Source organism: Phyllobates terribilis, unplaced genomic scaffold (genome assembly GCF_046119375.1).
Source record: "Phyllobates terribilis strain yellow unplaced genomic scaffold, ASM4611937v1 Scaffold_3__8_contigs__length_932513732, whole genome shotgun sequence".
NCBI lineage: Eukaryota > Metazoa > Chordata > Amphibia > Anura > Dendrobatidae > Phyllobates > Phyllobates terribilis.
The window spans coordinates 882,890,639-882,906,406 of NW_027362763.1; the positions used below are offsets into that span (position 1 = coordinate 882,890,639).

Below are 15,768 nucleotides of genomic sequence, written 5' to 3' on the forward strand. Positions count from 1 at the left end.
TCTCCGCTCTCTCTCCTCACTGTCCCCATGTTTGGCTGCAAGACAACTGGTAAAGCAGGACCCTCACCACTTTTGTCAGTCTGTATTAGGAGAAAAGGATTGTCAAAAAAAAGTTCTGCAGACATTGCAAAATTTAGGATCAAGATTATCTTAAACAAGCCTAAGTCTTTAACTGAAAACCATGAATTGGAGAATTAACATCACACATGAGTTGGGATTGCAAAAAGGGACCTTAAGTTTTGCTTAAAGCAAATGTGGCCCTGAATAAAACCCATGGGCATTCACGAATGTCAAGAAGAGAGTTAGTACAACATGCAGCAGTCACCTATTTAAGATACACATTTAAAGGGAACATGACAGCTGATCCAAGCAGACAATCCACAGGTTGGACTAGACTCCAGTATGGCTCGGCTCGTTTAGAGTATGTTTTTCTCTGAAACACTGCATACCTGGCTGAGATCATACACGCTGCCTGTGGATCAGGCACCAGGATGAGCTGTCAGGTTGCCACTCAGGACATTTAGAGAGAAATTCTCACAACTTCTGCCATGTCTAACATTAACAACATTATTTGTCTGGTCTGAAACAAGCAGTTCCTGAAAAAATAGCTTTTTATTTGTTTTAATTAGTAGGGGGCTACATTTGTTCAGTCTAATGTAACTGGTCAGAAGATCTAAATATCGAAATACCCATTTCACATATGGAAACAATGTGTTAATGTCATGGATATCAGGACTATAACCAATGAACCCCTGGAGCTCTATGGAACCAGACTTGGGTCATAGGGGCTAGAAATGGGCTACATAGGATAATGTACAGAATAATTTCCACACCTGGGCACAGGGGAGAGCGGTTGCAGCCTTAAACAATGCAGATTCCATTTCTTGTACTTCTGAGCATCAGACCATCTTTTACTGCTTTCTGCTAGATTCTGCGGAGAGAGGACAAACTACATAACATCTTCAGTCATGAGAAGATACATGGTACAAGAAGTCATATCCGGGCATGCAGACCTTCAGCCTCAGTGCTGCTGCCAGCGGTCCCACAGCTTGTCCCGGTAATCCATCATTGAACAGCTCAGAACCACCTGAAAAAAAATATAAGACATCAAAAGACCCTAAATGCAAGAGAATTGAAAATATATAGGGAGAAAGTGGCTTACAGGAAATGTAAAAAGATATTCTACATAACACAAATACACACCATTTACATATTGTACTGTATATATTGGACATATTTATTCCAATGGGGCTAGGGCTATAAACAGCAATTTAGACTGACAGTACCTTTATTTATGTGTTTTTTTTATTTCATTTTTGTCACTTATCTATTTTATACACTGTACCCCCCAATAAGGTCTTAAAAGATGTGTGGGGTGCATTTTAATATATCAATATTCCTTTTTGGCAGATTTTCCCCTGTAGCTGCTATATTAGCCCCAGCTAAAAGGTTAAAAAAAATAAGCTTCCTGGGCTGCATAGAAGAGCCAAATGGGCTTCCTAGGGCCCAGCAGCCCCTGTTCCCTCCCTACACCCAGCGCCCAAAGGAGGAAGCAGGATAAGTGCTTCCTCTAATTTTTTTTTATAAAAATATATGTGTGTGTGTGTGTGTGTGTGTGTGTGTGTGTGTGTGTGTGTGTGTGTGTGTGTGTGTGTGTGGTGTGCGAGGTGTGTGTGTGAGGTGTGTGTCTGAGGTGTGTGTGTGAGGTGTGTGTGTGAGGTGTGTGTGTGAGGTGTGTGTGTGAGGTGTGTGTGTGAGGTGTGTGCGTGTGTGTGTGTGTGTGGTGTGTGTGAAGTTTGGCTGTGTGAGACAACAGCTTGCAAATCCCCAGCAACATGATCTAGTACTACCAGCTTAAACTGCATTGACATTTAAAAACGCCATTGTAGGGATAAGAATGGACTGGCCAGATGTTTAAATTCTATGGCTGTCCAGAAGTAGTTAAAAGGGTTGTGCGAAGAACAAAAGCATATTTTAATAAACAGATCTTAGAATGATAATAAGATCCACAATTGGGTGTGTCTAAATAAAATGTCTCCGCGCTGAGGATAATCTTATAAATGTGCCCCCGCTGTGTGCTGTGTAATGGCTGTGTCTGACTGTGCAGGAACATGGTCTGATCATACCACATCTCCTGGGCAGGGGAGGACGCAAAAGACTATACAGACATTACAGCATGGGATCACAAACTATTTAAGGTAAAACATTTCCCTGCCTGTTTTTCAAAAAATATTTTACACCGAAGAAAGAATCAGCTGTGATCCCCTGGTGTAATGTTTGTATAGTCTTTTCCTACCTCCCCTGCCCAGGAGATGTGGTATGATCAGATCATGTCCCTGTATGGTCAGACACAGACATTACACAGTACACAGCAGGGGCACATTTATAAGATCTCAGGACGTGAACTTTTTTTTTTTTAAAACACATCCAATTGTGGCGTTTATTTATATTCCAAGATATATTGATTAAAATATACTTTGTTTGTGGGAAAACTCCTTCAAGGGTTGTCCAGAAATTTGATCTTTATTACTCATCCTTATGTAGGTCGTTAATATCAGATCGGTGGAGGCGGTGGTGGTGGGGGGGGTGAGTCTGATACAAAGCACCCCATGAATCAGATGTTAGGAGGTCCCGCTTGGAAAAAGTATAAGGAGCTGGAAACAAAAGACCACAGCTCCATAAACTTTCAGGCTATATATCTAAATATTATATTAGATATCTACCTATATATCTCTAATATATGAACCTGAAAAATTATGGAGCTGTGTTTCCAGCTCCTTGTACTTTTGCCAGGCGCTGCAGGACCTCCTAACATCTGATTCATGGGGTGCTTCCTGTCAGACATCCACCACCACCAATCTGATATTAATGACCTAAGGATGAGTATTCAATATTATGTATTATCAAATAACTGAGATGCAATTTAAGTGTAGGCTTTCAGGTTTAAAGGGGTTGAACAAAAATATCCTGTGATACATTTAAGAATTGCAACAATTTTTCTACAAAGCCTCCTCATGGCAGGGGCTCAAAAGTAATTGGAAAAATTAACTTTACTATAAATAATATTTTCATTTTTAATATTTTGCAGAGAAACCTTTGCAGGCAATGACTGCTTGAAGTCTGGAAGCCATGGACTTCACCAAACGCTGGGTTCCTTCCTTGGTGATGCTTTGCAGCCTTTGCTGGAGCTAACAGTTGTTGCTTGTTGTGGGTCTTTTTGCTTTAAGTTTTGTGTCAAGCATGTGAAATGCTGCTCGACTGGGATTGAGAATATTCCACTACTTTGCCCTAAACTCCTGGGTTGCTTTCGCAGTATGCTTTCTTTATGGTAGACTTAGATTCTGAAACACCTACTTCCTGGAGAGTGTTAATCACTTAGGCGGATGTTGTGAAGGGATTTTTCTTCACCATGGAAAAGATTCTGCAGTCATCCACCACTGTTGTCTTACAGTATGTGAACATCCAGGCTTTTTTCAGTTCCCAAGCTCAACGTGCGCTTTTTTTTCTTGTAGAATGCATTAAACTGTTGATTTGACTACTTCTAACATTTCTGCTATGTGATATATATATTTTTTTTTTCGCCTAATGATGGTCTGTTTTTCTTTCATTGACAGCTCCTTTTACCACATCTTGTTGGTTCACAGCAACAAATTCCAAATGCAAATGCCACACCTATAATCAGGTCCAGACCTTTTACCTTCTTAATTGATGCTGGATTAACAAGGGAATAGCCCATGCAGCCCAATAAAGAGCTATTAGGATGTTAATGGCCTCAAATTAATGCCGAGGTTGTGTATGCAGCAATTGCAGTTTTTAATACTACAAGGGAATTGCATTTTAATTTTATAGAGGAAAAAAATGTATTAGACATCCACCACTTAGATAATATTCAGGAAAAGAAGATGGATCATAAAACATGACTTATGTCATGGCTTCCACATTTAGCTCAGTCTACAATGACCCATCCCTTTCTCCCAAAGCTTTGCATAAAGAATGGAGAAAAGGTGTTGCAGACAAAATCCCTGTATAAGAAGGTTGTTTAATCACTCAAAGTCCAAACTACTAAAACCAATAAGGTTTACAGGAAATAGGCTGATTGTGCTAAATTAAATTCAGTCACAGCCTAAGTTACCTTGACTTCAATTATGAAAGCTACTTTAGCAGACCAGATGCTCTTTTTATTTTAGGAGGGGCAATGTGTTAAAATTCCAGCACCAACTTACTCTGATTAGTAGTCCGCGCACTGAACGTTTAGTCCCAGTGTGCCCCACTAATCACAGCAATGTTGGAATTTGACATCATTTAGGCATTCCTGGAAATTGCAGGGAGCTGTCATACCCATGAGAGGAAAGGGGCACTGCCATAGAGCTAGATTACAAGGCAGCATTTCCCTCGCTCACTATTTCGCCTATAGGTCTAATACAAATATATCAAGTTCTGTTTAGTTTGGAGGAAAAGATTGTTGTAATAGAAGTAAAAGGTCTTAATGAAATCGAATGGATATACAATATAAAGACCTGCACTTGTAAATGGAGATTTGATGATGGAACACCGCGCTTCTAATAACCTCAATGAATAATTCGTTGGATATAGAATTTCGGCGTCTCAGATACATAAGATTTTTGTATAGAGGGCGCATTGATGCACAACATTCATTCACTTTCTACAGTGCAAAAACCATAGGCACTCAATTTAGTACCAGTGCTGCGTCTTCAGTAATCTCTGCTGGTCTTTGGTTTACCTGACATCCAATATACCCCACGATACCGCTGCAGCCAATCAAGTAAAAAAAAAACAGAAGTATTTTCCAATGGAACCAGTCTTTAGGTTCAAGCTGCTTGAAGCATATGCAGCATACATCAAAACCTGGCTGCACAATGACAGTCAGGTAGGTTTTCCTCTAAAAATACTACGATGTTTCAGGGAAAATATAACTGGCAAAGTCAGCCGGAGACTATGGGGTGAGACCTGACTGACGACCTCCGCGAGCCGGCTTATCAATGCCACTTTTTGTCTGCAGACTGTGCTCCTTCTAGGTAAGCCAATGCTGGCAATCAACAGTAAGGGAGGAGGGCATGCAATGCTAGTAGGCATAAGAGTGCACTGACCCTTTTGGCCACACCTAGGGTGCACCACGCTCACTTATTAGCATATTAGTTTGAACCTTAATGTTGTAATAGCTGATGCCATTCTGCAGAAATTGAAGGTGTGATTTTTATAGGGGCTAAATCCCCTAGAATCCTATATTCTTAGTTTATACTGTCAGTTTGGGCTGACAGACTCTATTCAAATGGCAGGTATGACCGTGAACATAAGATCCATAGTGTCACCCACCTGAGAAGATAACAATGGTTCCTGGCTTTATCCAGCTGACTGGAATCTGCTGAGGTTTAGCACTGCCAATAACAACGATTTCAGCAGCGCTCAGCTAAAAAGGGAACAAAAAATAAAAAAATATAATATATATATATATGAATTTAGACATGAACTACCCCATAAACTCTCAGATAGGAGAGCCATCAGTGGAAACATACAGATTGCACTTATAAAAGCAGAACAGACGTCTGAATGAGCCCTAATGGCTTTGGCAACTCCCGTTTTCTTTGGGGTGGGGAGGGCCCTTACCTTCCTGCCCTAGTTCTCTCTGCAGCCCTCAGTCTAGGTTTAGTGCAAGGAAAACTGTCTAAGGAGGCAGAAGGCATTACAGAAGTCCTTGAGGATTGCTAGTATCCAGGTGGTGCCATTAGTGTGGGGTCACACACAGCCTATGTTTCTTATTTGGGTGGTTGGTCGTAGACCACCGGTATAGTTAGGGTAATCAGGTGAGCACCCCATCACTTTCTCTACCCCATACGGTCTCATCTTATCATCCTATGTGAGCCTGCCTCTCTTTTTCTTCAAATATAGTTATGTTTCAACCTTGTCTCAATGAAAATGGTACATTTGTGTACATGACAATTTATAGTCAGTGCATAGGTACAATGACACATTGAAACAAGCCATGTCAGTGCTCGCCTCAGCTGGAAAACCAGCAGGGAGAAGGAAACAAAAAGTTCTAAGGTATTCTGCTGCCCTCTAGTGGCTATATGGAGAAACTACAACTGCAGTGACACCTCTGCAAGATGACATCAATGCTGCATGAAAAAAGTAGTCTTCTATGTAATGGACTTTTCAAACAAGATGGTCAATATGCATAATATAAGGGGATGGCTTTCCTAAACAAGTTTTTAAGTGGTGATGTTTCACTATACATAAAGAAATACTTTTTAGACAAGGAACAGGTAAAGCCTACTGAAGTATTTCCTAAAGGCCTATGGGATTCCGCTCCATCTATTACAGAGCAGTATATATTACGTAGAGCTTTGGACACAAAAATCCCAAACTGCAAAATGCAGTTGATCAAGCGTGGGCATCAATAAAGGGGTTTATCCAGCCTTTGAAAATATCTCATTATCCCTTTGGGCTCGTTTACACTATTACTTTTTGTCCATGTGCTGTCTGTGGAAAACGGACAGCACTTGGACTGATGTTATTTAACGGGGCAGTGCAGATGAGCAATTGTTTTTTTTTTTACTGACCAAATCTGCATGTAAAAAAATCAAATGTCATACAGAGACAAAGTATAGCATCAGATTTTTATGGATATATTGCATTTCTGTGACATAGGAAACTGTACATGGTCTTGTAAATTATTAAAAGCTGCTGTAAAAAATAGATTTCACACGGATGACAAGTGATAAAGAAAAAAAAAAATCATTTTACTTTTCTGGATGAAACGCTGAATGATTTTTTATAAGATTGTGTGAACCTACTGTCAGGATAAGCCATTAACATCAGATCTGTGGTGTTCGATTATTGGCACCCTGCCTCTTTAAACAGCTGATAGGACTGGGGGCAGATAGTTGAACTCCCCCCGAATATTTACGGCCATACATTTTCATAGGCCAGATAACCCTTTTAACACTATACATAAATAAGGCACATCATTAGTTTGTGCCATAAATGTGATTAATAGAAATAGAACTGTTGCAAGCTCCAACAATCCCAAGTGTAATTCTTATAATTGTGACTTGGATATACGTGACCAGCCGACCCCGCTAATATATTCTGGGGTGTTTAAGTGAAACGATCTACTCATGTAAAACCCATCTATATTGTGTTGGCTTTTGTAACAGTAATGGTGAATAAAGGAAACCGTGTGCAGCCGTTCTCCATCGTTACCTTGTCCTGCAACCGCTGGGACTGCCAGGAGCTAACCAAGGACACGGCACCTTTCTTCTGGAGCAGACATTGTAGGGGGGCCTCTAGGGAACCATCTGCTCCAACAATTAACACATTTTTCCCCTCTAATGAATTCTGAGCTATAAACACAAAAATAGAAGAGTCACAGGCGAGCAGACAATGCTACACGGGCAGCTAAACCATCTTATAATAATGAACACTAATGGGTGTTACAGTGCTAAGAAAATAAATTATCTAGAAATGGTATATATTTACTTTTTCGTGCATTTTAATACATTAACTCTAAACCTTAAAGATTTGGGGTACAAGACTGCAGTCACATAGCTGCATGTTCATAATTAGTGCTGGATACCAACTGGGAGAGTGAAATGCATCGAAACGTATCCAAGGAGACTGAAGCATTTGATATCAATATAGTATTGGTATCCAGCAATATATACAGCCCTAATTGAAAGTTATAATTGGATATAAGAGAGTAATTTAGGTGGCTTCTTTCTACATGTTGGCCTTATCCTCACGTTGTAATAATTTAGGAATATTGCAACAAAATTGGAGACACTGTAGTGGTTCTGCTACTGTCGGGAACACTGCTGCTATAATATATTGCAGAATAAACTTGCATAAAGCTGAAATTTTAACATTTTAATATTTGTCTAATAAAGGGTAATTTTTCAGCTATTTAGACAAACTTAAGTCAGTGATATCCGTTTAGAATTAGCAGATTTCTAAGCATCCATGGTCATTCCACGGTGATCGCTTACCCATTTGTTCTATCAGCTCAATAATCCCAGTGGCAGTGGGCGAGATGAAGCCATTCTCGGCATTGCTACGAATCATCTTTCCCAAGTTGACATCAGTGACGCTTACAATATAAAAAAATACATATAGAAATATTAAATTAATACCATTCATATGCTGTGACCACACAAACTGGTGAGAAGTTCTGAATGGATAAGCGTGTACTTTCAATGTGTCATCTGAATCCTTTTACTACACGCACTTACAGCTACACTATTAAAGGTGTGTTCACATCATGTTTAATCCACTGGTAAGGGGATCCATCAGGGTTCACGTCTGAAGCCCTGAAACTGGTTTTGGATGTTTGCAATGACAGGGGCATTGTCTGTAATGACGCAAACAAGTCACGTTGTGCTCCGTCGGACATCATTTTTGGCAGTATTCATCCATTTGATTCAAGCACCAAATTGCACTTGACCACATTTTTATGCCTGCCTTAAATAAGTGAATACTGCTGAAAATTCTGTCCGACAGAGCACAAAGTGACTCCGTCTGCATCATTAACGTCAATGACCCTGTCACAAAGCACCTGGATCAAGATTTTTTTTTTTTTTTTTTTTTTTTTTTAAGGGCTTCAGATGCGAGCACGGATGGAGCCACTGGCAAGTGGAAAAAAAAAAAAAGGTGTTGTGAACACAGCCATAAACACAAATTCAGAAGCGCAAGACATGTTACCCATCCACGTCTTTGTCCGGCTGCACTGCATTAAGCACTTTGATGCTGGGTTCTGCCAAATGTAGGACCAGTCCATGAACTTTTGGATCTTCATTAAATTTCCGGATTTCATCAATAATCTAGAAATTAAATAAATCTGAATTATGAGTTAAAGTCAAACCTCGCTGTTAGGGGGTAAAAGCAACAAACCGCATAATATACAGTTTATTGCTCACACATAGTGCTTTCAAATCAGATTTATTTTTTTTTACTAAACTTTTTACAAAAAAAAAAAAACACACCAAACCCACAGTGAACATGCTTATAGGATGCATTCACACTGAGCTTGCATTGCATGTTTGGAAAGCTCACAGCATAGAAAAAAAAACTAAACAGATCCTTACTGTCAGACATTTACGACTGAGTGTTCGCCTAAAGTAGGTGTACACAGCCGAAAATTATGCACGACAGAAAACGCGTTGATCAGCACCATTGTAGTCAATGGCCTCATCACATACACCCGAATTCAGCCTTGAGGGAGTTTCGACAGAAGGCTTTGACTGCCACTTGACACGGCTGAGTCCTCCATCCTAGCTGTCATATCTGCTGATGAGTCCCAAAACGCATCTCTTGAAGACGGCACAGTCCCAATTCATGAGGGATGAAGAACAGCATTTCATATGCTCCCATCCCTTTATCAATACCCGAGGACGGATGTCAGATGTCCTTGAATGTTACGTTTGCCTGCATCTGGGTGAGACCATTCCATTATTTTATTCGGCTATAGGCCTTTATATGGTACTAATGGTTTTAGAACGCCCAGTTAGGTACTATTGTGTGCTAGTAGGATTAACTGTATTACAATCCATAGGGCACTTTCTTGTTTGCAACAAACATTTACGGTACATTAGCCAGCCTGTACAAGTAGGTAGGGCTGTCCTGATTTTCTTTAGGTTTCTTCTTTGTGTCATTTCATACATTTTAATGGTATGTTAAATGTTAAGTTTTAAAATCCCTATTCTGCTTATGCTTACTATAATTTGTTTTGTGGGATTGATATCTTTTTGATCCATTTTCCTTGATTCATTGAATACGCTATTGCTACCTAGGGTCAAATGCAAGCCCCGATAGGACCACTGAATGTGGGCAAGAATGCAACGTGACAGCACCCCAACACAGGTCTCATTCACTACCACCGCACTAGAAAGCCTTTTAACCAGCCCGAAATGGCAAACAAAATCCTGCAATAAGGGACAAGGCCATACAAAAAAAAAAAATGTAATCGAATTACAAGATCCAACAAGAAAATTAAAATTAGATCTCGCTATGAAAACAAGTTCACACGAACGTATAAAATAAAGTCAGAGTTTCAGCTCGAAAACTTGGACGAGATTTTTTTCTCATCTTGTCATCCATATGCAACCTTTTACAGTTTTCAATTTTAAAGAATTGCAATGTATCCATAAAAATAAACCCAAAACTATTCAACATTTAAGAAAAAAAAAAAAATAGTACATGAACAAACACAGTTTCCTAGGTAACTAAATGTAATCTATCTAAAGAAAAAAGTAATTTCTCCACCTGACACTTCAATTTTATCTTCTATTACCACAATATCAATCACAGCCCAGTGGATTAAAATCCTAAAATAAATGAAGTTTTCAAATGCAATCAATTTCCAAAAGTGCTTGCTGCGCGAGATATCGTCCGATGAAAGCCGGCATGTTAGAGGCTTTCGCTTTCCTGGATGCCGGTGGATACTTCGTGCAGGTCTTCCATTACACGTCGCACATGCTTATTAGATACTGGCTATTCTTCATTAATGGGTATCCTCTCTATTTACTTTGTAGTGACATAGCACATGTGTGATAGTGCAGTGAGGACAATCACACATGCGCTAAGTGGCCATGGGCACGGCGTGCCTGCTGCTGGGAGAAGGAGGCACAGCCACCCTCCTCCCCACCAGGCACTAAACCACCAATGGTTTCCCATTAAAGGCGTGACTATTTCACTACGTCGTCACCTCCGATCCATAGACACCATGTATATACAACTGGGCCTTTATTTATACGGTCTAAAGAGAGGAAATGCATTTCCACACCAACCAGAGCTCAGCTTTCATTTTTTAAGCAGCTCTGGTAAAATGAAAGCTGCAATATGATTGGTTCCCATGGGCAATAAGCCAGTTTTTGCAGCCAGGAGATGACATAGGGGGAATATATCTGAAACACAGAGTCAGAGGATGGAGAATTAGATTGTATGGGCAAAAAAGACAGCCATTGCTATTAGAAACTATACACAGCACCATGCCTTGTCTCGTCAGCTCTGCCCCCCTGGCCACTAGCAGATCATAACAGCTTTTAAAGAAGAAATCTATTATCTGTGCATGGGGAGAGCATGGAGCCTTTAGAAGCAGGTCGTTATGGGAAATGTAGTTTTATGGGGTGACTGAAGAACAGCCTACTTCACACTGTACAATGTCAATTATAGGTGAGCTGGAGACAGAAAATTATGTAAGAAATTAGCCAGTGAGGCTGTGAAGGCACGGCTGGGTTACTTTAGAGAGGATATCCTACCACACTGAGTTTTAAACACAAGACGTACCATTGACACCAACGTACTATTTTACAATACAAGACAAATCCCCTTTGTTCTTCCACTAGTGCTACCCGCTAACCTCATCCCACCGATAACTATCCTATGTGTGACATACAGAAGTAGTTGCTGGATGCTTTGAAAGCAACAGCACTGTTACAAATAACACAAGTACAGGAGACAGGAAGTGTTGTGCTTCAGAAGCATCCAGCAACTAGAGGGGTTAACACAGTCACAGGAGACAAGGAGTGTTTTAACAAAACCCCAAGGGGATTGTGGGGAACTTGTTATTGTAGTCTGGCTGAAGCCGAAGAGAAAGGTGGTGTGTTACCTGCATCTGACAGAAGGCAACTGAACAGGATTCAGATCAAGAGAAACTAAACACAGGTCAGATAAACTCCCTGAACTAACAGTGCAGAGTATTATCGGGCAGGAAGATGAGGACAGGAAGCAATTGTGTCACAAGGATCATGTCCCTCATCAAACCCTCCCCCTTCCATCTCCATGCAGGATAAATAATGCTGTGTACTATTGTGTCCTTGTGAAGGAAAAGCCTGTGGTTGTGTATGCGTAGAAGTGTGCTGCTAAGAGATCTAATCTATGCTGAATTAAGCTACTGAAGAGCATAATACTGTGCCTTGTGAAGAAACTACTGTATTGTTACTGGAGCCGGTTGCTCAAGAAACTCAGACTGTACTGTAATGAAGATTGTTGCTATAATATCCTTGAATTGCACTGGCTGTGCTTCAGATTAAATTCCACTGTTAAACTGCTGAAAAAGACTTGTCAGATGTGTCTGGTCAGCAACTGAATCTATCGTGTGTCTGGGAGAAACTGCAGCCTATGGTCACCCTGAGTAACGGTTCCCCCAGGATTCCAAAGAATTTATGAAACCTGTCTCGCCCTATCTGAACATAGCGGCGTGCGTGTAACATATGGGATCACAGCCGCCACCCACTGTAACCCCAGAAAACTAAAATGTGGGGGAAAGTGGGATGCAGAGGAAACTAAAGTGAATCACTTAAATGAAAAACAGGGGGAGAAGGGAGCAATAAAATATACCAAACATATAAAATAAAGTACAATGTAATCCCATAGGACCCCTTCCATTTTAGGTACTAAAAGCTCATCATGGGATCACAGCTACCACCCACCAAAACAAAGAAGATCACACACACCAGAACTTGTAAGGCCACGGTGTTTATTTTAGGTGAACAACATAAATCAAATAATTATTCAACCATGTATTAAAATCCACACAAATATACATTTAAAAGGATTAAAACCATGTCTTACCCAGCATTTAGCTGGGCGACCACCCACAAGCCGAACCGGCCTAAGTCTGGAGAGGCCCTCCAACAAACATCAGTTACATTTTTGATGATATTCTAATTTTGTGAGAAGCACCTGTATTAGGCCAAGATTCATTAATTGTAAAGTTTTAAATCTATCTGAATCGCATCTCCCAGTAGCCTGGTTCACAATCATCCAACCCAAGATTAGCACCCTCAGCTGCTGCACTGATATGAAGATCTTGGAAAGAAATCATGCAACCATCTAAACCTAAAACTAATACAATGCTGCAAAACACAAGAAAACTGAAATCCTGTCAATGGAGAACCATTCACATGAACTAAGACTCAGAAAACTGAGGCTTTACCAATATAATTTCTCAACAAGAACACTTGACATCAGCAAACATCCAGTAACCAGATGACCTTTACCCTCAAACCTTTTGACAATTGATCAGTTTTAGACCTTCTAATAAAACATACTGAATAATTATTTTCCACATCTGACCACAATAAAGTGGAAGTAGATAACTTAATAGCTGTGAACTCACCTGTAGCGCCGGCGTCCCTGCACGCTTCTCCCCTCTCCAGGGAGGGACGCTGACTCGCTCACTGCCGCGGCCTGTCCCGCATCTCATCCTCCGTCTGCTGCCCGAGGTCTGCACACAGCTCGCAGATCCCCGGGTACTGTTATTAGGGCATGCACAAGCACTCCCCCTTCTTAAAGGGACAACACGCCATCCTAAAGCATCCCCAGCCAATGGCTGGGAGACTCATTATTTAAGGCACCTCCACCTGATGGAAGGTGCATGAGCAAGGTGTTAAGTTAGTTATCTGCACGCTTGCTAGTTCAAGTCCCCAGTAACCACCAGTCAGTTTACCTGCCCTGTATCTGTATGAAATACTGGAACACATGGCAAGTATGGGCAGCCGTGCCCACATGCATCTGCCTGCCTATCAGCCATGCTGCCAGCACCAGCCTGCATATCAGCCGTGCCCGCCAGCACCAGCCGTGCAATCCTATATACCAGCAATGTTTGTCATGCCATACTGCACCTGCTTGTACCTGCCATGCCAACCTGTATACCAGCCTGCACCTGCCAGTGCCTACCAGTATACTAGCCGTACCAGCCTGCACACCAGCCATTCCCACCAGAACCTGCAGTTCCTGTGTTCCTGCCGTGCCCGCCTGCACCCACTGTGCTCTCCTACTGGTCCGTTCCAGCTACCTGCCCCTTTAGGGGTCAGCTGTCGTGAATCCGTGGTCTGCCCTGGTATAGCACCTGGTGTCCAACTGGAGCCAAGTCTAACCCCACCATCAGGGGGCTCTATTGAAGAGTCAGGTATTCACTTAGTTTACCCCCTTTAGGCTCTCCTCGGACCACGGCACAGTGGTTCCACCACTCCCGTTACATCACCAACCCAAAAGGCACCAAAAAGGCTGAGGCAAATGCATTTATTTGCATTTTGAAGTGAGAAATATGTATCTAATTTATACAATGTGTTTTTTTTTTGGATATTCTATCTCTCAATGTTAAAATTAACCTACCCTTAAAATTATAGACTGTTCATGTCTTTGTCAGTGGGAAAACTTACAAAAACAGCAAGGGATCAAATACTTATTTCCTTCACTGTACATGTTTATTAACTTTGTGTGTATTGGAACACACAAAAAAAAGGCAAATTGGACATAATTTCACACAAAACCCCAAAAATGGGCCAGACAAAAAAAAAGCTAAAAAAAAATTGTTGACACCTTTAATAAAACATGGGTAAATAACACAGCACAGCCCCATAGATTATAATGGGTGTGCGTGTGTAGTGTTAAAACGGACGCCACAAGTACCGGAAACACTGATGTGTGAATGGGGCCTTAGTTATTTTTTTTTTGCATCCATTCTGTGAGCCTAGAGCAGACGTGGAACGTATAAAACAAGGAAGAAATGCAGATCTTTCCATTGTTCTTTATTCAGTTTAACTCACAGCCCAGTTTGGTCTCACAAAATGAAGCAAAAAAAATCTATAATAAAGCAGTCTAAGAATTATATTCATAAAAAAAACAGAGGACAAAGTCTTGACAAATGGAAAGGTTTATTTTCTTCAGATAATATATCAACATACGTACACTACTGTGAACAAAAATGCATGCACTGTGAATGCAGCGGTTTCGCAATGCAATACGCAGGCACTGCAGCTGTCACACATTAGGTGGTGTTGCCCTTTTAAGACAAAAATTAGCCACACCTCCACATGTAATGAAGGAACATGTTGCACCATCAGCCTCAGGAAGAGCAAAAGCAAAAGCAAGCACATGGTAAAATATAGACGTAAGAAAAATCGGAAATGAGCAAAACCTAGTATCAAAGCAGAAGCCATAGCTGCTACAACCATTCAATAACTAACCATCGTAGCACAGGATCTGACAATTCATAGCTCTCCATACATACAAGATTACCATGCCGTATTCCGTTCTTTTGGCTTCAGATTTACAAAGACAAAAGAATAGAAATCATTTTTAAATGCTGACCTCCTCATCGCTGCACTCCTTTGGTAAACGTATGTGAAGGACATCCACGCCAAGCTGCAAAGAATAAGAAAGGAGTCAGATATTTTTGTCGTTTTAGATTTTGAATTAAAATATTTTAAGATCAGATGGTCTTAAAATAACTGCAATCTTATTAAAATTAATTTTTCTGGTCTCTTTAATATGAGGGCATTTGTGTCAAAAATGTAGACTTTTTAAAAAGTCACAACTGATGAGTCGGCTGCAAGCTTCTGAAGGAAGAAAAAAAACTAATACAGATTAGAAAGAAGGCGCAAATTAAAAGAAAAATTTGCGGCAAATCAAAAACCGGCTAAAAACACCAGAAATCACCCCCTCCTTCCCTGAAAAAAGACTCCACACTATTGTAATATTGAAGAATGCTTCAAGTGTCTTACATAGATTACTCAGACACCGTAGCATACATTTGGCAGTGGTTGTAATTCCTACAAAGAGACAGCCACACATCCCTGTATTTAGAAAAGTATTAAAAAAAAAAAAGTTTTATTAAATAACTGAAATCAAATTACAATAAAAAAGGTGAGTATCAGAACAATAAGGGTTAAGATACAAAGTTGCACACTCCAGAACATTGTGCAGAGGGGGTAGCAACTCATGTAAAAAAAAAAAAAAAGTAACAAAAAA

At 40.5% G+C, this 15,768-nt stretch overlaps 1 protein-coding gene across 4 annotated transcripts in view; it reads right to left on the reverse strand.

Annotated features, from left to right (window-relative positions):
• MTHFD1L (methylenetetrahydrofolate dehydrogenase (NADP+ dependent) 1 like) overlaps positions 1–15,768 on the reverse strand; it is a 267,649-nt gene that overhangs the window by 204,663 nt on the left and 47,218 nt on the right. For all 4 annotated transcript variants that reach the window (XM_073672671.1, XM_073672673.1, XM_073672670.1 and 1 more), the window contains exons 4-10: positions 15,109–15,162; positions 8,716–8,834; positions 8,004–8,104; positions 7,222–7,361; positions 5,335–5,428; positions 1,014–1,087; positions 834–931 (exon numbers count right to left, since the gene is read on the reverse strand). In XM_073672671.1, the coding sequence (XP_073528772.1) occupies positions 834–931; positions 1,014–1,087; positions 5,335–5,428; positions 7,222–7,361; positions 8,004–8,104; positions 8,716–8,834; positions 15,109–15,162 (680 nt within the window). The remainder of the gene's footprint in view (positions 1–833; positions 932–1,013; positions 1,088–5,334; positions 5,429–7,221; positions 7,362–8,003; positions 8,105–8,715; positions 8,835–15,108; positions 15,163–15,768) is intronic.